The sequence below is a fragment of the Nerophis lumbriciformis genome, linkage group LG22 (genome assembly GCF_033978685.3).
Source record: "Nerophis lumbriciformis linkage group LG22, RoL_Nlum_v2.1, whole genome shotgun sequence".
NCBI classification, from domain to species: Eukaryota; Metazoa; Chordata; class Actinopteri; order Syngnathiformes; family Syngnathidae; genus Nerophis; species Nerophis lumbriciformis.
In genome coordinates, this window is record NC_084569.2 from 13906894 (window position 1) to 13933471 (window position 26578).

Here is a 26578-nt window from a genome sequence, read left to right on the forward strand (position 1 = left end):
AGCAGTATTTTTGCGTTGGAAGAACAACCCCGCAGCAAGCTGCGACCACCACGTGACATTATGTGGGTTTATTGTTAGGCAGTTTCATTAACACACAACAACAGCAGTCACGTTTTCGTCTACCGTAAAGCAGTTTGTCTGCCGTAAACAGCAATGTTGTGAAACTCTTAAAACAGGACAATACTGCCATCTAGTGCATTTGATGAAAGCACTTTTGTGCGTGCCACACAGCAATGCATCATCAGAGAGGGTGTTCAGCATGGTTAGAAAAATAGTGACAGAGAATAGAACAAGGATGGACAATTCAACCCTTAACTCAACAAGTATATGTGTAAATAAATGAACACTGAAATTCAAGTATTTCTTTTATTTAAATATATATTTAAATATATATATATATATATATATATATTATATATAAATATATATATATATATATATATATATATATAAAATAAAAATATATTTATAGCTAGAATTCACTGAAAGTGAATTATTTCTTATATATATATATATATACTGTGTGTGTGTGTATATATATATATATATATATATATATATATATATATATATATATACTGTGTGTGTGTGTGTATATATATATATATATATATATATATATATATATATATATATAATGTGAATCATTGTTATTCCTCCTCGTTTATTTTCATATTGCATATTGTTTATTATTGTTTGATATACAGCCTTACTTCAATGTACAAAATAAAAACGCATACAATTTTGTCTTGGAACGTCTGATGTTATTATTTGATTTTGTCATTTTTTGTTTGACTTTAACAACGGGTACATCGTATTAAAAGGAGAAAGTGACATTATCAGGACAATCCAAGTTTGCATTAGTTTATCTGTTCATGATATAAGCCACAAATGACAAAATAAAATGTATCGTTTAAGACTGCTTTGACACAATTACAAATACATTCTCTAATAACAAAAGAGTAGTTGTAAGAACTGTATGTTGATTATATGAAAGTCATTCATATGTTACAGTTTGGTCAATATTTGCAGTCCTTTGATATTTTAGCTCAGGAAAACTCAATTTTAATATGAATAATGTCAATCATTGATCCTAAGATGACAGATTGAGTGCAAAGGTATTAGACACTCCTTTTACTTTTATCTAAACTCCTCCTCAGTGGCGACTGACAGCACACAACTGGTGTGGTAGAGGACTGAGTGTAAAGCCCAACGCTGGCGTCAAATCCAGCTGGTCCGCCGACATCCCGGGTGCAGGGGTGAATCGAAAGTGCTGGAGGAGGTAGGTGAAGAAGAGGAAGAGCTCCATCCGGGCCAGACCTTCCCCAAGACAAGCCCTGCGGCCTGCAAAGAGAATTTCTGTGAATCCAAAAAGCCGCCCATTCCTTTTCTTCCGCTTATCCGAGGTCGGGTCTCGGGGCCAGCAGCCTAAGCAGGGAAGCCTAGACTTCCCTCTCCCCAGCCACTTCATCCAGTTCCTCCCGGGGGATCCCGAGGCGTTCCCAGGCCAGCCGGGAGACATTGTGTCAGAATAATTGTATCTAAGTTATCACAAAACGTTGTGTTACTTTGAGTTCAGCTCGCCCTGCGGGAGGACAAAAGATGTCTTTGATCTTACCAAGCAAAAGGCTTGTAAAACTCCACTGTGTACGATGGGAAGCGACATGAAGGCGTCGGTTTCTTTTATGTATTGTACTCTACAGGAAGATTTTGTCTTGACCCGAGATCTACAAAGCAGAGAGGAAGCAGGGCCGACTCCCCTCCAGGCACCTTTTCTTTGAGCTGTTCTGTGACCGAGGGCAAGGGCTGTTTACGACCTTTTCTTTGAACTGTTTTTAATCAAAGGCGATGTCTGTTTATGACCCCCCCTCCCTTCGAAACAGCTGTTGCCATGTAATCAGGGAAAGTCCAAATAAAAGAGGAGGCGTACAATCTTTCGTCAGAGCGTGGTGGAGACTACAAGAGTACAGCCCAGACGTTTCTGTTGTGTTTTACTGTGTTCCTGCCTTCTTTTTTGTCTGCACCTGTGTTTTAGTGATTCGTCCACGGCGAGGGGCGGACCCGGTGACACACCTGCTCGCAATGAGCTCGCCAGTATTTAGGCTCGTCACCTACAGCTTGACCTTGCTGGTCATTGTTTCCCGAACTCCGCACGTGCATGCGCCTACTTTGCCTCATGGTACGTTGCTTTCTCCTGTCCTGTTATTTCTAACTTCTTTGTGTTTGTTCCCTAGCCTCCTTGAGGCAGCAAAGACTTTATGCGGTGCTTGGTGCGCCCTGGCTTTCCCCCCTGCCAACCACTGAGGAACCTGTTTTGTTAGTCTTCATGGTGTGCACTTCTGCCCCATCGCCTTTTGTTACACTTTTTGACTTATTAAATGAAATCCTTTTTGTATTTCAAACTTGCCTCCCGTCTCTGCATCCCGGGGTCACCCCCCTTGACCAGTTCATAACAGTTTCTCCTCAATTGAGCCAAATTTAATTCTGTCTCTGTTTAATTCCTGTTTAATAGATGTCATCAGATGAGGTGGTTGGGGCATCTGGTCAGGATGCCACCCGACTGCCTCCCTCGGGAGGTGTATAGGGCATGTCCGACCGGTAGGAGGCCACGGGGAAACCCAGGACACAGTGTCTTCCCAACGTGTCCTGGGTTTCCCCGTGGCCTCCTACCGGTCGGACATGCCCTATACACCTCCCGAGGGAGGCAGTCGGGTGGCATCCTGACCAGATGCCCCAACCACCTCATCTGGCTCCTCTCCATGTGGAGGAGCAGCGGCTTTACTCTGAGCTCCTACCGGATGACAGAGCTTCTCACCCTATCTCTAAGGGAGAGCCCCGCCACCCGACGGAAGGAAATCATTTTGTCCGCTTGTACCCACGATCTTGTCCTTTCGGTCATAACCCAAAGCTCATGACCATAAGTGAGGATGGGAACGGAGATCGACCGGCAAATTGAGAGCTTTGCCTTCCGGCTCAGCTCCTTCTTTACCACAACGGATCGATACAGCGTTCGCATTACTGACGACGAATCTAAAAAGCAAATAACCAAAAGAAAGAAAGAGAGGTTGTACCTGCAGAGAAGGGCAAGAAAGCATCCCTCCTGATGAATTTACCCTCCTCGTCCAGGAAGTGGGAAGGGTTGAAGGTGTTTGGTGTCTCCCACTCACTCTCATCATAGAGGACAGATGTCAGCAGAGGGAGCACAGTGGTCCCCTTGGTGCACCAAGAGACAAAAAACATGAATTATCTTTTGACTTGATACGGATCCTTTATTCAGGAGCAGCAGCGGACCTTTTCAATGAAGTATCCCTGGAAGGTGACATCTCTGCTGGTGGTGTGAGTGATGGATATGGGGACAATGTTGGCGATCCTCTGCGTCTCGTGGATGACAGCATCGATGTAAGGCAGGTTCCTCCTGTCCTCCATTGTGATCTGACGGTCTCCCACCACCCCACTAAGCTCCTCCTGGACCCGATCTGCAGGAAATAGACCACTGATAGTAATGCCACTCCACCACTACTCTCTCATGCAATATTATTATGATTTGCACCTTGTATTTGAGGGTACTTAGCCATTAAAAGTAGACTCCAGCGAAGAGTGTTTGATGTTGTGTCGGTTCCAGCCCCAAACAAATCCATCACGCTGGTGACCAGGTTGTCATCATGGTAGTGCACCCTCTGAGCGTCAGACTTCTAACAATAGACAACAAATTTTTTTATGCGCATGGTTGCATTAAGGAAATGTAAAAATGTAAAGACATTGACGTCCTACCTGCAGACTCAGTTTACGTGTGCAGAAAGCATCGACAAAGCACCGACATATGTCAGGATTGAAAGTCTCCCTTAGTTTGTTTATTAAGTGCATCATATGCTGGGTGTTATCCTCCAGATTCTTCATTAAATCCCTCCAGTTTTTAATCCAAGGACCCAGCATTGGAAACGCATCGTACATCTGTAATGGAACAAAATAGACATTATTCCCCTTTGGTGAGCAATACAAATATCACTTTTGAATAACAATAATGCTGAATAAGTTAATATAAACTGTAAATATCCACAGGATACAGAGGGTTCCAAAAAAAAGTGTTGCTTTTTGTAACACCTAAATGGTGTAAATAAAAAATAACAATAATTAAAAATGTAAAAAATATATTGAAAAAAATACATTAAAAAAAAAATACACTTGTTTGTACTAGTTCAGGGGTCGGCAACCCGCGCATGCGGCTCTTTAGCGCCGCCCTAGTGGCTCTCTGGAGCTTTTTAAAAGATGTATGAAAAATGGAAAAAGATGAGAGGAAAAAAAAAATAATTTTGTTTTAATATGGTTTCTGTAGGAGGACAAACATGACACAAACCTCCCTAATTGTTATAAAGCACACTGTCAGCTTCACTGATTCGAGTATTTGGCGAGTGCCGTTTTGTCCTACTAATTTTGGCGGTCCTTGAACTCACCTTAGTTTGTTTACATGTATAACTTTGTCCGACGTTCTAGGACGTGTTTTATGCCACTTCTTTTTCTGTCTCATTTTGTCCACCAAACTTTTAAGGTTGTGCATGAATGCACAAAGGTGAGTTTTGTTGATGTTATTGACTTGTGTGGCGTGCTAATCGGACATATTTGGTCACTGCAAGCTAATCGATGCTAACATGCTATTTAGGCTAGCTATATGTACATATTGCATCATTATGCCTCATTTGTAGCTATATTTGAGGTCATTTAGTTTCCTTTAAGTCCTCTTAATTCAATTTATATCTCATGACACACTATCTGTATGTAATATGGCTTTTAATTTTTTGCGGCTCCAGACAGATTTGTTTTAGTATTTTTGGTCCAATATGGCTCTTTCAACATTTTGGGTTGCCGACCCCTGTACTAGTTGATGAAAACGTATCTAGTACAATTAATAATTTTTGTCCAAAATAAAAAAAATTTAAATCACAAAATATTCAATTGACTTAAGCAAAAGTTATCAAATTATTTGACATAAAAATATATTTTTTCTGTAAAAAAAGCTGGCGTTATTGTCAGGTGACTGTTTTGAGTTTGTTCCTATGTGTTTTAGTTCCTGTTTCGCGCTCTTATTTTGGGTGCACTTGCTGTTTTGTGTGCGTCAACCTGCGGTAACTTTGCCTCTGCCTCTGACTAGATAGCAGTGACGTGCAGTCAGGGGAGGCAGGTGAGGCGTGGCCTCCCGTGCCATCATGGAAAAAAACAAATTGTTATATGTATCCAGTGATTATACTATAAAGTTATTTTTTATTTAACTTCACCAGTTTTAGATTATTTTAATTCAAAATCGCTGAATTTTCACATTTGCCGTTCAAATACTGAGAAGAGACGGTGCGGTGAACAGCAGCCAGTTGAGGCACGTCACTCAGTGCCTCAACATGGATTCCGGACTCGGCTAACTGCTGGCCTGCTGTGCAGTGAGATTGTATTGCTATATGAACTATATTATACATTTCCATAGTTTAGTTAGCTGAAGTATATAATGTACAGTGTATTTTGTCAACAACTGTATGTGTGTAACGTATTTCTTGTGCTGAGCAATCATAAAACGGCTGCGAAGACGCACTGGCTGAGGCTCGCAGTAATCCCGCCTCATGGTGGTAGAGGACGCTAGTGATCCCAGCGATCATTTTTGCGGCTGCAGAATAAGTGACAACAAGCAGCAACAGTTAGGAATTGTTTATTTTTTCCTCTCGCCTGGACTTTTAACATGGAGGATTACATATCTAAAATAAAACAGTTTTCTAAACTGGACTTTCAATCAAAGCAGGAGGTAATACTTAAAGGAAGGTCTCCATCGAGACAGAGATTTTTAAAACTGAAGAAAGATAAGGAAGACTTCTATAAACAAGTTATCGATGCTTTTGTTCAGAAGGAGCAGCGCATGGACTTCATTTATAAGTAAAGGTAAGACCATAATAACGTTTTTTTTATTAAATGTGCTTTTTCGTGTGCTACACTTTGTATGTGTAAAGTTAAAGTTAAGTTAAAGTACCAATGATTGTCACACACACACACTAGGTGTGGTGAAATTTGTCCTTTGCATTTGACCCATCCCCTTCATCACCCCCTGGGAGGTGAGTGGAGCAGTGGGCAGCAGCGGCGCCACGCCCGGGAATCATTTTTGGTGATTTAACCCCCAATTTCAACCCTTGATGCTGAGTGCCAAGCAGGGAAGAATGCTGGTATGAGCTTTTAAACATAACCCGTTAACTGCTGCCAATCAAACCTCACCGCACGTCACTGATAGATAGATAGATAGATAGATAGATAGATAGATAGATAGATAGATAGATAGATAGATAGATAGATAGATAGATAGATAGATAGATAGATAGATAGATAGATAGATAGATAGATAGATAGATAGATAGATAGATAGATAGATAGATAGATGGATAGATAGATAGATAGATAGATAGGGACGGCGTGGCGAAGTTGGTAGAGTGGCCGTGCCAGCAATCGGAGTGTTGCTGGTTACTGGGGTTCAATCCCCACCTTCTACCATCCTAGTCACGTCCGTTGTGTCCTTGGGCAAGACACTTCACCCTTGCTCCTGATGGCTGCTGGTTAGCGCCTTGCATGGCAGCTCCCGCCATCAGTGTGTGAATGTGTGTGTGAATGGATGAATGTGGAAATACTGTCAAAGCGCTTTGAGTACCTTGAAGGTAGAAAAGCGCTATACAAGTATAACCCATTTATCATTTATCATTTACTTTATTGATTCCTTCAGGAGAGTTCCCTCAGGAAAAATAAAATTCCAGCAGCAGTGTACAGAATTGAGATCGAATTAAAAAAAAAAAAAAAAGTATATAATGGGGGTATAAATGGAAACAAAATAGAAAAATATTACAATAAGAATAAACATAAAAATAAAAAGCAACAATGAGAATAAAAATAACAGTGAAAATAAGAATATAACAAGAGAAAACTAGGCAGTAGTGACCATGTTGTGAAAAAGTATTGCACTGTTATTGTTTTGCATCCCCTGTCATTGAAACTTTTATTAGTAGATTGTACAGTACAGTACATATTCCGTACAATTGACCACTAAATGGTAACACCATAGGATCTCGCAGTACTTGACAAGCCCACGTTTGTTCTTGTACAACATTCTCTCGTTAATGCTCCTATTGCCAGCGCTGTTGGTATAGGAATAAAAGAGTTAAATATTATCTGGGTCTTTACAACTGTTTAATGTGAGTTTATATTACCGACAGCTCAATGCATTTTAGATGTGTGTAGTTTATTAAACATATACTTGTTTTGTCATGTTGTAGATAAACAGCACGTTACTGTCCCAAGTTGCCGGCTGCAATTAATCCGCAATTGTAGCGCAAAAAAGGTATGAAACTGGGCATATGAATATTAATTGGGTCCGTTTTAATAATGCAGTGACATTTGTTTTGTAGGCTTAACTGGTGACACAAGGCAGCAGGGCAGCCACACTGGAGCAACATATGTTGCCATCCAAGCAACGTTATCATGGACGCCCCTGCTTATTTCAGCAAGACAATGCCAAGCCACACGTTACAACAGCGTGGCTTCATAGTATAAGACTGTGGGTACACTGCAAAAACTGAAATCTAAGTAAGATTAAATATCTCAAATAAGGGTGATATTTATTATTTTCTGTCTGATAAGATAATTCTTCCCACTAAGCAGATTTTATGTTAGAGTGTTTTACTTGTTTTAAGTGTTTTGGTCCTAAATGATCTCAGTAAGATATTACAGCTTGTTGCTGAGATTTTATGACCTATATTGAGTAAAACATGTTTGAAACTAGAATATCAACTGTTGCAAAGCTGTGTCATCAACACTCACAAGCATAAAACTACTTAATAATTAATAATTTCTTACTTTTTTTTTTTTTTTTAAGTTTATTATTCTTCGGTCAATGGTCAACAAAATAAACAAACAGTTGTACATTCATAGATTGAAAATTAAAATAATGCAGACCGAAATGGTTTAGGCTGAAGTTGAACACTTAATGCACCTAACCCTATAAACAATGTCAAGTACAAGATGAACTTCCGAAAATTATGAAATGTCTTTTGTACAACATATTATAAATACACATTATACACAACATAAACACAGTTCAATTACTGTATATACACAGTAAAGCATACTTGCCAACCTTGAGACCTCCAATTTCGGGAGGTGGGGGTTGGGGGGCGTGGTATTTCCACATTCACCCATTATATATATATCCATCCATCCATCCATTTTCTACCGCTTATTCCCTTTTGGGGTCGCGGGGGGCGCTGGAGCCTATCTCAGCTACAATCGTGCGGAAGGCGGGGTACACCCTGGACAAGTCGCCACCTCATCGCAGGGCCAACACAGATAGACAGACAACATTCACACTCACATCCACACACTAGGGCCAATTTAGTGTTGCCAATCAACTTATCCCCAGGTGCATGTCTTTGGAGGTGGGAGGAAGCCGGAGTACCCGGAGGGAACCCACGCAGTCACGGGGAGAACATGCAAACTCCACACAGAAAGATCCCGAGCCCGGGATTGAACCCAAGACTACTCAGGACCTTCGTATTGTGAGGCAGATGCACTAACCCCTCTGCCACCGTGAAGCCCTAAATATATATATATATATATATATATATATATATATATACACATATATATATATATATATATATATATGTAACTTGCATAAATAAATATTAAGGAATATAACATAACTTGGCTTCTGAGAGTTTCAAAATGTAATGAATAAAATGCTAAAGTTGTTGATAAACAAGCAATTATTTTAATAATTAAATATGGTCATTTTAAATGAATTATTATGATAATTTAAAATCAATTATTTCAAATATGTTTATTTTAATGTATAATTCTATGGCTGGATGTAATAAGGAGTCACGAAAAAATACAAATAAAAATACAATTAATTTTGATGTTTTTAGCAAAATATAATAAAATTGTATTTAGTTTTTTTTTTTTTTTTTTTTAATTAATAAATATATTTATTTTTAGGTAAAATAAACATAATAATACAATTTATCTCTAGTCTGGATGATTTAGTTCTTGTCACCCTGTTGTCCTCCTGTCATGAAAAAAGGCTGTCCTCACTCAGGTCCGCATGGAGCTGGAGGGGGCGTGGCCTCCAGCTCCGGCTTAAAATCGGGAAATTTTCGGGAGAATTTGTCCCGGGAGGTTTTCGGGAGAGGCGCTGAATCTCGGGAGTCTCCCGGAAAATTCGGGAGGGTTGGCAAGTATGGTAATACTTTAATAATCCCAGAGGGGAAATTAAGATTTTTAGCACAATCCCATCCAAGAGCAAACAACCACACTGCAAAAAGTCAGTGTTCAAAAACAAGGGGAAAAAAATACAAAAATTAGGGGTATTTTATTTGAACTAAGCAAAATGATCTGCCAATAGAACAAGAAAATTCGGCTTGTCAAGACTTTCCAAAACAAGTAAAATTAGCTAACCTCAATGAACCCCAAAATACCTTAAAATAAGTATATTCTCACTAATAACAAGTGCACTTTTCTTGGTAGAAAAAAAGAGGGACCTTTTTGCTCAATATGTTAAAAAATATTCTTAAATTAAGTACATGCTAGTGCCATTATCTTGACATAATGATATGCGCTCGGCATCATGATTTCTTTTTTCATGCTTGAAGTAAGAAACTACTTAAAAAAGTAGTTTTATACTTGTGAGTGTTGATGACACAGCTTTGCAACAGTTGATATTCTAGTTTCAAGCATGTTTTACTCAATATAGGTCATCAAATCTCAGCAACAAGCTGTAATATCTTACTGAGATCATTTAGGACCAAAACCATTAAAACAAGTAAAACACTCTAACATAAAATCTGCTTAGTGAGAAGATTTATCTTATCAGACAGAAAATAAGCAAATATCACCCTTATTTGAGATATTTAATCTTACTTAGATTTCAGTTTTTGCAGTGAATACAGACACACACGTTGGTACTGACACACGTGAATTGGATTACATGCGCACAGATTGAGATACACGTTTGCAAATAATTTTGCTAGGATAAAACTTCCATACTATTAAGATTTCCATGGTGTCTTGGACACAATGTTGTTTTTTAAGTGTGCAGTGCCTTTGAACCTTTAAGGATGTAGTGTTTTTGGGATGTTAAAGGCCTACTGAAATGCGATTTTCCTATTTAAAAGGGGATAGCAGGTCCATTCTATGTGTCATACTTGATCATTTCGCGATATTGCCATATTTTTGCTGAAAGGATTTAGTAGAGAACATCGACGATAAAGTTCGTAACTTTTGGTCGCTGATAAAAAAGCCTTGCCTGTACCGGAAGTAGCAGACGATATGCGCGTGACGTCACAGGTTGTGGAGCTCCTCACATCTGCACATTGTTTACAATCATGGCCACCAGCAGCGAGAGCGATTCGGACCGAGAAAGCGACGATTTCCCCATTAATTTGAGCGAGGATGAAAGATTCGTGGATGAGGAAAGTGAGAGTGAAGGACTAGAGGGCAGTGGGAGCGATTCAGATAGGGAAGATGCTGTGAGAGGTGGGTGAGACCTGATATTCAGCTGGGAATGACAATCAGTAAATAAACACAAGACATATATATACTCTATTAGCCACAACACAACCAGGCTTATATTTAATATGCCACAAATGAATCCCGCATAACAAACACCTCCCCCCTCCCGTCCATATAACCCGCCAATACAACTCAAACACCTGCACAACACACTCAATCCCACAGCCCAAAGTGCAGTTCACCTCCCCAAAGTTCATACAGCACATATATTTCCCCAAAGTCCCCAAAGTTACGTACGTGACATGCACATAGCGGCACGCACGTACGGGCAAGCGATCAAATGTTTGGAAGCTGCAGCTGCATGCGTACTCACGGTACCGCGTCTGCGTATCCAACTCAAAGTCCTCCTGGTAAGAGTCTCTGTTGTCCCAGTTCTCCACAGGCCAATGGTAAAGCTTGACTGTCATCTTCCGGGAATGTAAACAATGAAACACCGGCTGTGTTATCCGGCACAACAGTCAGGGGGTGCATTCTACGGCGGGGGTGCGTTATCCGGCACAACACCTGCCGCAATACACCGCTTCCCACCTACAGCTTTTTTCTTTACTGTCTCCATTGTTCATTGAACAAATTGCAAAAGATTCACTAACACAGATGTCCAGAATACTGTGGAATTTTTGCTATGAAAACAGACGATTTAATAGCTGGCCACCATGCTGTTCCAAAATGTCCTCTACAATCCGTGACGTCACGCGCAGGCGTCATCATACCGAGACGTTTTCAGCAGGATATTCCGCGCGAAATTTAAATTTGCACTTTAGTAAGCTAACCCGGCCGTATTGGCATGTGTTGCAATGTTAAGATTTCATCATTGATATATAAACTATCAGACTGCGTGGTCGGTAGTAGTGGGTTTCAGTAGGCCTTTAAAGTGCAATATATTTGAACCTTTTGTGTGCAGTCATTTCAAACTTTTAATAGTCATAGTCATAGTAGCCACCTGGTTACGTGTCCGTCCGACTCTTGGCACTAGTTGGTTCATTTTCACGCTTTTGCTTCTGAAATATTTCATTAAAATCTGTCACTTTCTTACCCATGCTAAAATAGCCTCTCTCTGTCTTTGCTATCACAAACATTAACCTGAGTGGCGAGTCTTTAGGGTCTCTCCTAAACTGTACTACTGGTCACATTTGTATCAATTCGAAACCACACCTCATACCTCATTGGTGAAATGAATTTGTGTATCATTAGGAACAGTAACAGTCAACCCTAGAGATGTCCGATAATGGCTTTTTTGCCGATATCCGATATTGTCCAATTCTTAATTACCGATTCCGATATCAACCGATACCGATATATACAGTTGTGGAATTAACACATTATTATGCCTAATTTTGTTGTGATGCCTCGCTGGATGCATTAAACAATGTAACTTTACCATAAACAAGTTGAAAAACGTATTCGGGTGTTGCCATTTAGTGGTCAATTGTACGGAATATGTACTGTACTGTGCAATCTACTAATACAAGTTTCAATCAATCAATCAAAAACAAGGTTTTCCAAAATAAGAGAACAACTTCAACTCCAGTTATGGAAAATAATGCCAACATGGCACTGCCATATTTATTATTGAAGTCACAAAGTTCTTTTTTTTTTTTTAACATGCCTCAAAACAGCTTGGAATTTGGGACATGCTCTCCCTGAGATAATCCTGATACCCATTACAACTATGGAAAATACTATACTTTGACTTTCACAAAGTGCATTATTTTTTTTAAACATGCCTCAAAATAACAGCTACAAAAACAATGAAGGCACACAGCTTCAGTCCAGAGTATACTAGAGCTTACTTGCCAACCTTGAGACCTCCGAATTCGGGAGATGGGGGGGCGGGGTTGAGGGGGTGGCGGGGTTTGGTGGTAGCGGGGGTGTATATTGTAGCGTCCCGGAAGAGTTAGTGCTGCAAGGGGTTCTGGGTATTTGTTCTGTTGTGTTTATGTTGTGTTACGGTGCGGATGTTCTCCCGAAATGTGTTTGTCATTCTTGTTTGGTGTGGGTTCACAGTGTGGCGCATATTTGTAACAGTGTTAAAGTTGTTTATACGGCCACCCTCAGTGTGACCTGTATGGGTGTTGATCAAGTATGCCTTGCATTCACTTGTGTGTGTGAAAGCCGTAGATATTATGTGACTGGGCCGGCACTGAAAGGCAGTGACTTTAAGGTTTATTGGCGCTCTGTATTTCTCCCTACGTCCGTGTACACAGCGGCGTTATAAAACGTCATAAATTTTACTTTTTGAAACCAATACAGATAATTGTGAAACCGATACCGATAATTTCCGATATTACATTTTAAAGCATTTATCGGCCGATATTATCGGACATCTCTGGTCAACTGTTTACTTTGGCTAAGCGCCTAAAGTGGCTTTATCAGTTTTCTTGGTATGGAAAACTATCTTTCTAGTGTGTATTTTCTTACAGCCATTAGAAATATATTTTTTACGTACCACACCTTGTTGTTGCTACATGTAGTTGTACGAATAAAGTGTCCATATAAGGAAATGCAATGCAAATGACTCATCTTTTTAGGCCTTATAAGTACACAATGTGTTGATGGGGTACCACAATGGAAGCTGATGCAGACAGACGGATGACTTCTTTGTCATTTTCCACCATATCTCGGAGGACTGGATCTTTGAAGTCAAACCTCTTTCCGAATATGATGGCAGAAATGATATTTGAAGCTGCGTAGGTCATGATGGTTGTGTTGTCAAAGGCTTTGCCTGAGCGGAAAGACAAGAGTGCTTTAGAAAACATAACTAAAAAAAAGTGAATTCAAGTCAATAAAAAGTTACCTTCATGTTTTTCAAACTCTTCAATCAGGTAGTGACACTCCTCAGTGATTTTCTCCTCACTGAGTCTCTTGCCCATCCCAAAATCTCTCAGAGTCGTTAAGGAAAAGCGCCTCATTTCCTTCCAGCCATCACCATTGGAGAATACTATGCCTGTAAGCAAGTGGCAAGTTTGTTTTTTCGGGAGAAAATTCGTTTTTAATGTACTTTAATTTCATTTATCTGTTTCTGCCTAACATCAGGTTTTCTTTCTTGTGGATTTCTCTGTCTCAAGTGTACTTTTCTGGGTGTAGGGCCGAGAGTCACAAAGAGTGATCGGCCTAGCAACATATTCGGGTAGACTGGCACTGATTTACACACTGACTTGTACAATTGAACTGTAATCCATCGTCTTCATGTTGGAATTAACTGATATATGCACGGTTAAAAAAAATAAATGTTTGTTTTACTTTAAAAAAACAAATCATGAAAACAGTTGGTTATCCATGTTTTGTGTTGGATCCAATCAGAACTACAACTACGAATACACAGTGTTTGGATTTTTCACCGTGAAACTAGACTATATTGTAGGGATGTAACGATAAACTGTAATAATGATGACGGTGACAACACATCCGACAGTTAGTACCGTATTTTTCGGAGTATAAGTCGCACCGGAGTATAAGTCGCACCTGCCGAAAATGCATAATAAAGAAGGAACAAAAACATATATAAGTCGCACTGGAGCCCGGCTAAACTATGAAAAAAACTGCGACTTATAGTCCGAAAAATACGGTAGTACCCTTTTAAAAATAAAATGATCTAAAACCGATAACTGCACTTTTATAAACTCACGAGCCACGGCGGACTTACTGGGGCCAGTTCGCTATCTTAAATGTGAACAAGAAAACAACAGACAAAACAACATACCGTATTTTCCGGACTATAAGGTGCACTTAAAATCTTTTTTTCTCTCAAAACTCGACAGTGCGCCTTATAACCCGGTGCGAAATAATTCGACCTCGAGGCAATTTTATTTGGTGTAATGATAAGTGTGACCAGTAGATGGCAGTCAAACATAAGAGATACGTGTAGACTACACTATGACAGTTAGTACCGTATTTTTCGGAGTAAAAGTCGCACCGGAGTATAAGTCGCACCTGCCGAAAATGCATAATAAAGAAGGAACAAAAACATATATAAGTCGCACTGGAGCCCGGCCAAACTATGAAAAAAACTGCGACTTATAGTCCGAAAAATACGGTAGTACCCTTTTAAAAATAAAATGATCTAAAACCTGCACTTTTATAAACTCACGAGCCACGGCGGACTTACTGGGGCCGGCTCGCTATCTTAAATGTGAACAAGAAAACAAGAGACAAAACAACATACCGTATTTTCCGGACTATAAGGTGCACTTAAAATCTTTTTTTCCCCTCAAAACTCGACAGTGCGCCTTATAACCCGGTTCGGAATAATTCGACCTCGAGGCAATTTTATTTGGTGTAATGATAAGTGTGACCAGTAGATGGCAGTCAAACATAAGAGATACGTGGAGACTACACTACGACAGTTAGTACCGTATTTTTCGGAGTATAAGTCGCACCGGAGTATAAGTCGCACCTGCCGAAAATGCATAATAAAGAAGGAACAAAAACATATATAAGTCGCACTGGAGCCCGGCCAAACTATGAAAAAAACTGCGACTTATAGTCCGAAAAATACGGTAGTACCCTTTTAAAAATAAAATGATCTAAAACCGATAACTGCACTTTTATAAACTCACGAGCCACGGCGGACTTACTGGGGCCATCTCGCTATCTTAAATGTGAACAAGAAAACAACAGACAAAACAACATACCATTTTTTCCGCACTATAAGGTGCACTTAAAATATTTTTTTCCCTCAAAACTCGACAGTGCGCCTTATAACCCGGTGCGGAATAATTCGACATCGAGGCAATTTTATTTGGTGTAATGATAAGTGTGACCAGTAGATGGCAGTCAAACATAAGAGATACGTGTAGACTACACTATGACAGTTAGTATTGTATTTTTCGGAGTATAAGTCGCACCGGAGTATAAGTCGCACCTGCCGAAAGTGCATAATAAAGAAGGAACAAAAACATATATAAGTTGCACTGGAGCCTGGCCAAACTATGAAAAAAAACTGCGACTTATAGTCCGAAAAATACGGTAGTACCCTTTTAAAAATAAAATGATCTAAAACCGATAACTGCACTTTTATAAACTCACAAGCCACGGCGGACTTACTGGGGCCATCTCGCTATCTTAAATGTGAACAAGAAAACAAGAGACAAAACAACATACCATTTTTTCCGCACTATAAAGGTGCACTTAAAATATTTTTTTCCCTCAAAACTCGACAGTGCGCCTTATAACCCGGTGCGGAATAATTCGACCTCGAGGCAATTTTATTTGGTGTAATGATAAGTGTGACCAGTAGATGGCAGTCAAACATAAGAGATACATGTAGACTACACTATGATGGCAATATGACTCAAGTAAACAACACCAACATTTTGTATGTTCCATTGAAAATATAGAACATTACACACAAAGTACTTTATTAATCCCCGAGGGGAAATGAAGATTTTCAGCACAAGCCCATTCAAGAGCAGACAAACATTACAGGGAGACACAACAGGATCGCTGGCGGGTCTGCCAACTTCCAAGGCCCCTTACAAAAAAGATGAGAAACAGGTAAACCCTTAGGGGGGTGACTGAAGGCAAAAAAAAAAAAAAAACCAGCCTATGCCATAGCATCATTTGAAAAGTCACCCGCTAGAGAATGAAGAGTGCTTACTCCGCATGTCAACATCTCCGTTCAGTGCCACACCAACAAAATGCCCAATCAACCATTTCCACATCAAGACCGTATGAAAAAAATAGTCAACAACAGAAGGAGACAACGTCCGCAGGAACCTACCACATAGCGAAGGACATACACTATTTGATTTCCTATTATGCAGCTCATTTATATTTGACACTTATTGAAATATCTTGTGTGACATCATGCACAAAAGTGCACTTTGTTTTAAACTATTGCAGTGGCGTTCTGTACAAAAAGTGCACTTTAATTTAGCATTGTTTTGGTATGTCATCTTAGTGACATCATGCACAAAAGTGCACTCATAGCTTGTTTTAAAATGTCTCTGACAATCTTGCACTTTGTTTTGAAATGACATGAATGTTTGTGCCACTGCTTAATAACCTGCCGAAAATGCATAATAAAGAAGGAACAAAAACATATATAAGTCGCACTGGAGCCCGGCCAAACTATGAAAAAAACTGCGACTTATAGTCTGAAAAATACGGTAGTAACCTTTTAAAAATAAAATGATCTAAAACCGATAACTGCACTTTTATAAACTCACGAGCCACGGCGGACTTACTGGGGCCAGTTCACTATCTTAAATGTGAACAAGAAAACAAGAGACAAAACAACATACCGTATTTTCCGGACTAAAGGTGCACTTAAAATCTTTTTTTCCCTCAAAACTCGACAGTGCGCCTTATAACCCGGTGCGGAATAATTCGACCTCGAGGCAATTTTATTTGGTGTAATGATAAGTGTGACCAGTAGATGGCAGTCAAACATAAGAGATACGTGTAGACTACACTATGACGGCAATATGACTCAAGTAAAGAACACCAACATTTTGTATGTTCCATTGAAAATATAGAACATTACACACAAGTACTTCATTAATCCCCGAGATTCACAGGCGGATCTGCCAACTTTCAAGGCCCCTTACAAAAAAGGTGATAAAAAGTTAAACCCTTAGGGGGGTGGGGGGTTGTGAAGGCCAAAAAAAAAAAAAAAAAATATTCAGTCTATGCCATAGCATCATTTGAAAAGTCACCCACTAGAGAATGAAGAGTGCTTACTCCGCATGTCAACATCTCCGTTCGGTGCCACACCAACAAAATGCCGAGGCAACCATTTCCACTTCAGCACCGTATGAAAAAAATAGTGAACAACAGAAGGAGACAACATCCGCAGGAACCTACCACATAGCGAAGGACATACACTATTTGATTTCCCATTATGCAGCTCATTTATATTTGACACTTATTGAAATATCTTGTGTGACATCATGCACAAAAGTGCACTTTATTTGTTTTAAACTATTGCAGTGGCGTTCTGTACAAAAAGTGCACTTTAATTTAGTGTTGTTTTGATATGTCATCTTAGTGACATCATGCACAAAAGTGCACTTATAGCTTGTTTTAAAATGTCTCTGACAATCTTGCACTTTGTTTTGAAATGACATGAATGTTTGTGCCACTGCTTAATAACTGTTTAATAAATACAGTTTTGGTCAATTGACTTAGATGTGATTTCCCTCTCTGCATGAAAGTTTACAATGAGCATATATTAATGCAGTATGAACAAGAATGTTTTAATGTAGACACATAGAATCATCATACTGCTGTGATTATATGCATCAAGTGTTCATTCAAGGCTAAGGCAAAATATCGAGATATAGATCGTGTATCGTGACATGGCCTAAAAATATCTAGATATTAAAAAAAAGGCCATATCGCCCAGCCCTAGTTATAGATAAGCAAAAAAATCATTCATGATTATTCTAATAATGATTTTATTTGTATTTATGTTAACTGTGCTCTAAAATAAGCTTGTATTTACTAATATTGCTGTTATACCGTCAACTGAAACGCTTTTGAGGGCTTTAGTACACACAAAAACATATCATGTCTCACAAGAAATGTGTACACTTTTTCATCATGACAGGACACACGGAAATCATCAAAGACCTCATACAGTAAGACGCTCAGGTTGCCGGACATTTTGGTTTTCAGGTCCCATTTTTGAGGGATTTGGTCCCGTTGAATGTTTCATAGTCGTTTGTTCTCATTTGGGACCTGTTTAGTTTGTCTGTAGCAGTGTTTTGCAACCTTTTCTGAGCCGAGGCACATTTTTTTCATTGAAAAAATCCAGAGGTTGGCAGATCGGGGTGGTGGTTCCTCTCTTTAAGAAGGGGAACCGGAGGGTCTGTTCCAACTATCGTGGGATCACACTTCTCAGCCTTCCCGGTAAGGTCTATTCAGGTGTACTGGAGAGGAGGCTACGCCAGATAGTCGAACCTCGGATTCAGGAGGAACAGTGTGGTTTTCGTCCTGGTCGTGGAACTGTGGACCAGCTCTATACTCTCGGCAGGGTCCTTGAGGGTGCATGGGAGTTTGCTCAACCAGTCTACATGTGCTTTGTGGACTTGGAGAAGGCATTCGACCGTGTCCCTCGGGAAGTCCTGTGGGGAGTGCTCAGAGAGTATGGGGTAACGTACTGTCTTATTGTGGCGGTTCGCTCCCTGTATAATCAGTGTCAGAGCTTGGTCCGCATTGCCGGCAGAAAGTCGGACACGTTTCCAGTGAGGGTTGGACTCCGCCAGGGCTGCCCTTTGTCACCGATTCTGTTCATAACCTTTATGGACAGAATTTCTAGGCGCAGTCAAGGCGTTGAGGGTATCTGGTTTGGTGGCTGCAGGATTAGGTCTCTGCTTTTTGCAGATGATGTGGTCCTGATGGCTTCATCTGGCCAGGATCTTCAGCTCTCACTGGATCGGTTCGCAGCCGAGTGTGAAGCGACTGGGATGGGAATCAGCACCTCCAAGTCCGAGTCCATGGTTCTCGCCCGGAAAAGGGTGGAGTGCCATCTCCGGGTTGGGGAGGAGATCTTGCCCCAAGTACCTCGGAGTCTTGTTCACGAGTGAGGGAAGAGTGGATCGTGAGATCGACAGGCGGATCGGTGCGGCGTCTTTAGTAATGCGGACGCTGTATCGATCCGTTGTGGTGAAGAAGGAGCTGAGCCGGAAGGCAAAGCTCTCGATTTACTGGTCGATCTACGTTCCCATCCTCACCTATGGTCATGAGCTTTGGGTTATGACCGAAAGGACAAGATCACGGGTACAAGCGGCCGAAATGAGTTTCCTCCGCCGGGTGGCGGGGCTCTCCCTTAGAGATAGGGTGAGAAGCTCTGCCATCCGGGGGGAGCTCAAAGTAAAGCCGCTGCTCCTCCACATCGAGATGAGCCAGATGAGGTGGTTCGGGCATCTGGTCAGGATGCCACCCGAGCGCCTCCCTCAGGAGGTGTTTCGGGCACGTCCGACCGGTAGGAGGCCACGGGGAAGACCCAGGACACGTTGGGAAGACTATGTCTCCCGGCTGGCCTGGGAACGCCTCGGGATCCCCCGGGAGGAGCTGGACGAAGTGGCTGGGGAGAGGGAAGTCTGGGCTTCCCTGCTTAAGCTGCTGCCCCCGCGACCCGACCTCGGATAAGCGGAAGAAGATGGATGGATGGATGGATGGATGGAAATCCCGAGGCACACCACCAGCAGAAAACATTAAAAAAATGAAACCCAGCAGCCGATATTGACAATAAAAAGTCGTTCTCGCAATTGTTGGATATGAATTTCAACCATAACCAAGCATGCATCTCTACAGCTCTTGTTTGAAAGTAGGTGTACTGTCACGACCTTTCACATCACGCTGTGACTTTTTTGGAGTTTTTTTTGGCTTTTCCTGTGTGTAGTGTTTTAGTTCTTGTCTTGCGCTCCTATTTTGTTGTTGATTATCATGTCATTTACGGATGTACTTTGTGGACGCCGTCTGCTCCACACGCTGTAAGTCTTTGCGGTCGTCCAGTATTCTGTTTTTGTTTACTTTGCAGCCAGTTCAGTTTTAGTTTTGCATAGCCCACACTAAGCTTCAATGCCTTTTCTTAGCGGCACTCGCCTTTTGTTTATTTTTGGTTTAAGCATTAGACACCTTTTTACCTGCAAACCATTGTCGTCATTCCCGACATCTACAAAGATATTAGCTACCTGCTGCCACCTACTGGTAAGGAAGAGTATTACACGGTAACTCTGCCGAGCTCTAGACAGTACAGATACTCAACAACGGCACATTTACGGATTATAATTACTGGTTTGCAAAAAATATTTCTAACCCAATTAGGTGAAATTACATAATCTCCCACGGCACACCAAACAATATCTCACGGTACACTAGTGTGCTGCGGTACAGTGGTTGAAAAACACTGGTCTATAGAATGTGTCGCGGGCCAATAAAAATTGAGGTGCGGTCCGCAAATGGCCCCCGGGCCGCACTTTGGACACCACTGGGTTATAGGGTAAGGGTTAGGGCCATGTAGAATAAGGCATTCATAAGTACTTAATAATGACTAATTAAGAGCCAATATGTTACTAATTTGCATGTTCTCAATTATTGATGACTGAATTGATGATAACAACCAAACCTAACCCCCCCTCCACATCCCACACCCCGGATTGTAAATAATGTAAATAATTCAATGTATATACCCTGATGATTATCTTGTGTGATTTCTGTATTATGATGATAGTATATATCTGATGGTATATATTTGTATCATGAATCAATTTAAGTGGACCCCGACTTAAAGGCCTACTGAAACCCACTACGACCGACCACGCAGTCTGATAGTTTATGTATCAATGATGAAATCTTAACATTGCAACACATGCCAATACGGCCGGGTTAGCTTACTAAAGTGCAATTTTAAATTTTACGCGAAATATCCTGCTGAAAACGTCTCGGTATGATGACGTCAGCGCGTGACGTCACGGATTGTAGAGGACATTTTGGGACAGCATGGTGGCCAGCTATTAAGTCATCTGTTTTCATCGCAAAATTCCACAGTATTCTGGACATCTGTGTTGGTGAATCTTTTGCAATTTGTTCAATGAACAATGGAGACAGCAAAGAAGAAAGCTGTAGGTGGGAAGCGGTGTATTGCGGCCGGCAGCAGCAACAACACAAACACACCCGGTGTTTCATTGTTTACATTCCCGAAAGATGACAGTCAAGCTTTACCATTGGCCTGTGGAGAACTGGGACAACAGAGACTCTTACCAGGAAGACTTTGAGTTGGATGCGCAGACGCGGTACCGTGAGTACGCATGCAGCTGCGGCTTCCAAACATTTGATCGCTTGCTCGTACGTGCGTGCCGCTATGTGCATGTCACGTACGTAACTTTGGGGAAATATATGTGCTGTATGAACTTTGGGGAGGTGAACGGTACTTTGGGCTGTGGAATTGAGTGTGTTGTGCAGGTGTTTGAGTTGTATTGGCGGGTTTTATGGACGGGAGGGGGGAGGTGTTTGTTATGCGGGATTAATTTGTGGCATATTAAATATAAGCCTGGTTGTGTTGTGGCTAGTCTTGTGTTTATTTACTGTTTTAGTCATTCCCAGCTGAATATCAGGTCCCACCCGCCTCTCACAGCATTTTCCCTGAATCGCTCCCACTGCCCTCTAGTCCTTCACTCTCACTTTCCTCATCCACGAATCTTTCATCCTCGCTCAAATTAATGGGGAAATCGTCGCTTTCTCGGTCCGAATCGCTCTCGCTGCTGGTGGCCATGATTGTAAACAATGTGCGGATGTGAGGAGCTCCACAACCTGTGACGTCACGCTACTCGTCTGCTACTTCCGGTACAGGCAAGGCTTTTTTATCAGCAACCAAAAGTTGCGAACTTTATCGTTGATGTTCTCTACTAAATCCTTTGAGCAAAAATATGGCAATATCGCGAAATGATCAAGTATGACACATAGAATGGACCTGCTATCCCCGTTTAAATAAGAAAATCGCATTTCAGTAGGCCTTTAAACAAGTTGAAAAACGTGTTCGGGTGTTACCATTTAGTGGTCAATTGTACGGAATATGTACTTCACTGTGCAACCTACTAACAAAAGTCTCAATCAATCAATCAATCAATCAATCAATAAGGAACTAATTAATGGTGAATATGTTCCGCATACTAAAGTGTTACCCAAATCTTTTTACAAAACATTGAATATTAATTTTATCGGACTGTTTTAAACAATTTCCACTAGCAACATGCAGACCCAGCAATTCTAATAGCGCCACATTTTATTTTGATTAGTTATGGATCTGTTCTTAGTAGCTTTGAGTTGGTGACCTTCAAGACCCCTAGATACGATAAACATATTTACCATGTCCTTTGGAGAAATCGTGGAATAAAGGGCTGATTTCTCTCTCCCCAAACTCCTCAGCATGGTTGATGAGAGCCTGTCTGACAGCATTGCTTCCAGCCAGGACCACCACCTTTTTCAGTCCCAAGTAGACGGTAAATACCGGTCCGTACCTTTTAGACAGCTAAACAAATCAGGGTTAGGTCTATGCAACACGTGCATTTAAACATCAGTATGAAAAATAAGATTGACTCACTTTAAAAAGAGACTTATCAACCCTCTCGAGATCCAACTGATGCAGGTTACCAATCAAAGGAAGACGTCTGGGCCCAGGAGGACGCTTCTGTTTATCTTGGAAAGTCCAACTGGAGTACAAAAGATAGACGGCCAGCAAGCCTGCAAGAAGCCCCAACCAGGAGGCCAAAGCAGGAGCCTGCAGGAGCTTTTCAAACATGCTGTGTCAGGGCACAAACACACTTGCTGCACACGCTCAGTGGCTCTCTATAAAAGCTGAGGAAGATCTGTTCCTCCAATCACACTCCAGTGGGCGTGTTGACACAGTCTCAACCACATCAATGTCCACAGAGGCATGTCAGGTGATCAACACAATGTAGTCACTCTGTACTACTTGACCAAAGTGCAGTGTATGGATTCTCTACATGTTTCCCCTACTTCTGAATTAATGTATATATAACAATTAAACATGTTTTTAGAATTTCCCCCCCAAAAAATGTCACTACTAAATCTTATCTTACTTGTTAACTTACAAACCCGTTTCCATATGAGTTGGGAAATTGTGTTAGATGTAAATATAAACGGAATACAATGATTTGCAAATCATTTTCAACCCATATTCAATTGAAAGCACTACAAAGACAAGATATTTGATGTTCAAACTCATAAACTTTATTTTTTTTTTGCAAATAATAATTAACTTAGAATTTCATGGCTGCAACACGTGCCAAAGTAGTTGGGAAAGGGCATGTTCACCACTGTGTTACATCACCTTTTCTTTTAACAACACTCAGTAAACATTTGGGAACTGAGGAGACACATTTTTTAAGCTTCTCAGGTGGAATTCTTTCCCATTCTTGCTTGATGTACAGCTTAAGTTGTTCAACAGTCCGGGGGTCTCCGTTGTGGTATTTTAGGCTTCAAAATGCACCACACATTTTCAATGGGAGACAGGTCTGGACTACAGGCAAGCCAGTCTAGTACCCGCACTCTTTTACTATGAAGTCACGTTGATGTAACACGTGGCTTGGCATTGTCTTGCTGAAATAAGCAGGGGCGTCCATGGTAACGTTGCTTGGATGGCAACATATGTTGCTCCAAAACCTGTATGTACCTTTCAGCATTAATGGTGCCTTCACAGATGTGTAAGTTACCCATGTCTTGGGCACTAATACACCCCCATACCATCACACATGCTGGCTTTTCAACTTTGCGCCTATAACAATCCGGATGGTTCTTTTCCTCTTTGGTCCGGAGGACGCGACGTCCACAGTTTCCAAAAACAATTTGAAATGTGGACTCGTCAGACCACAGAACACTTTTCCACTTTGTATCAGTCCATCTTAGATGAGCTCAGGCCCAGCGAAGCCGACGGCGTTTCTGGGTGTTGTTGGTAAACGTTTTTCGCCTTGCATAGTAGAGATTTAACTTGCACTTACAGATGTAGCGACTAACTGTAGTTACTGACAGTGGGTTTCTGAAGTGTTCCTGAGCCCATGTGGTGATATCCTTTACACACTGATGTCGCTTGTTGATGCAGTACAGCCTGAGGGATGGAAGATCACGGGCTTAGCTGCTTACGTGCAGTGATTTCTCCAGATTCTCTGAACCCTTTGATGATATTACGGACCGTAGGTGGTGAAGTCCCTAAATTCCTTGCAATAGCTGGTTGAGAAAGGTTTTTCTTAAACTGTTCAACAATTTGCTCACACATTTGTTGACAAAGTGGTGACCCTCGCCCCATCCTTGTTTGTGAATGACTGAGCATTTCATGGAATCTACTTTTATACCCAATCATGGCACCCACCTGTTCCCAATTTGCCTGCTCACCTGTGGGATGTTCCAAATAAGTGTTTGATGAGCATTCCTCAACTTTATCAGTATGTATTGCCACCTTTCCCAACTTCTTTGTCACGTGTTTATCAGTTTGAACATCAAATATGTTGTCTTTGTAGCATATTCAACTGAATATGGGTTGAAAATGATTTGCAAATCATTGTATTCCGTTTATATTTACATCTAACATAATTTCCCAACTCATATGGAAACGGGGTGTGTAGTTCGTATAAGGCAGAGTTTCTTAAAGTGCAGCTGTCTGGCCATTTGGGATCTGCTACTTTAGTTTTAATGGCCCACATTCATCCATCCGGGGGGGGGGGGGGGGCGCTGGAGCCTACCTCAATTAAACAAAAATATTCATCCATTCATTTTTTACCGCTTGTCCCTCTCGGGGTCACGGGGTTGCTGGAGCCTACCCCAGATGCATTCAGGCGGAAGGCGGCGTACACCAAGTCACCACCTCATCGCAGGGACAACATTCACACTCACATTCACACACCAGGGCCAATTTTAGTGTTGCCAATCAACATATTTGTTTTGTATCCTCCCGTGAGGTGTACCGTATTTTTCGGACTATAAGTCGCAGTTTTTTTCATAGTTTGGCTCCAGTGAGATGTTTTTTCCTTCTTCATTACGCATTTTCGGCAGGTGCGATATATCCGAAAAATACGGTATATTACTTTTTTTGTTCGGTTTGTACTTCATGAAGTTTTGCACTTGTTTTTTTTTTTGTGTGTCTTTTGTTGGTTTTCTTTATATTTGGACGTGTTTGTTTGGTTTGTATGCTTGGGAATCTGGGCTATCCATTAAGTAAGACTACTTACTATGTTGAAGTGGGCAGGAAATATAAGATTTTCTTCATCCTGTTCCTTCTCAAGCATAGGTGTGTAAATATGTGTTTAGTTGTTAAAGTTTAATTGTCCATTTATCAAAAAATGCTCATCAATAAAGGAGATAAATAATTTAAAAAAAATTAATGAATGAACCTTAAACAAAAATATATAACAAGCAAAAATGTACACTAAAGGCATATTTAATGAAAAAAGCAGAGCTTTAATATTAATACCTAATGACAACAAACTAAAACACAAAGTCTTGTTATTATAAGTAAAATATAATTTTTCCAATCCAAATTTAAAAATATCAAAATACTCCTCCTAAACACTGCATGTTAGAGGTCAGGGGTTTCCAAACTTTTACCACCAATGGCTCCATACTAAAAAAAAAAAATCAAAAAAATGCAGAGACGATTTTGATATTCAGCTTTAATATTGATTTTTCTTAATACAGTATATGTCTTGATCCTACTTACACAATGTGTTACAGTACACACCCGCAGTGCACACACACACACACACACACACACACACACACACACACACATATATACATATATATATATATATATATATCAGTGACTTGCGGGGCCTCACCTGCCATCATGGAAAGAAAACAAATGTAAAAAATTTTTTTTTTAATTAAATTGTTATATGTATCCAGTGATTATACTATAAAGTTATTTTCCATTTGACTTCACCCGTTTTAGATTATTTTTATTTAAAATCGCTGAATTTTCACATTTGCCGTTCAAATACTGAGAAGAGACGGTGCGGTGAACAGCAGCCAGTTGAGGCACGTCACTCAATTGTGCTTCACCATGGATTGCGGACTCGGCTAACTGCTGGTCTGCTGTGCAGTGAGACCGTATTGCTATATGAACTATATTATACATTTCCAGAGTTTAGTTAGCTGAGGTATATAATGTACAGGGTATTTTGTCAACAACTGTATGTGTGTAAAGTATTTCTTGTGCTGAGCGATCATAAAACGGCTGCAAAAGACGCACTGGCTGAGGCTCGCCTCCTGCACCCCCGCCGTAGAATGCACGGCAACCCCTGACGGGAGTGTTATATCAACTAAAGCCCACACTTAAACTTTCCACGTGCAAGATTGAATCTATTTAAAAAAGTTATTTCATAAGAAGCCAAAAAGTGCAAAAACAATAATGTTCGTGTTGGAGGAGTTGTGAATGACTGCAGGGCCACAACATTAGGTACACCTGCAGACTGCAGGTGTACCTAATTCACAACTCCTCCAACACGAACATTATTGTTTTTGCACTTTTTGGCTTCTT

The 26578-nt window shown here is 40.7% G+C and overlaps 1 protein-coding gene across 1 annotated transcript; it reads right to left on the reverse strand.

The window, feature by feature from the left end:
• Window positions 1–702: 702 nt before the first annotated feature.
• Window positions 703–22838, reverse strand: LOC133615540 (cytochrome P450 2K1-like). The gene is made up of 9 exons (XM_061974195.2): window positions 22628–22838; window positions 22393–22555; window positions 13376–13525; window positions 13143–13303; window positions 3772–3951; window positions 3551–3692; window positions 3292–3476; window positions 3072–3213; window positions 703–1344 (listed from the first exon to the last, which is right to left on the reverse strand). The coding sequence occupies exons 1-9, from the start codon at window positions 22823–22825 to the stop codon at window positions 1157–1159; spliced, it is 1509 nt and encodes a 502-aa protein (XP_061830179.1). The 5' UTR covers window positions 22826–22838; the 3' UTR covers window positions 703–1156.
• Window positions 22839–26578: the final 3740 nt, after the last annotated feature.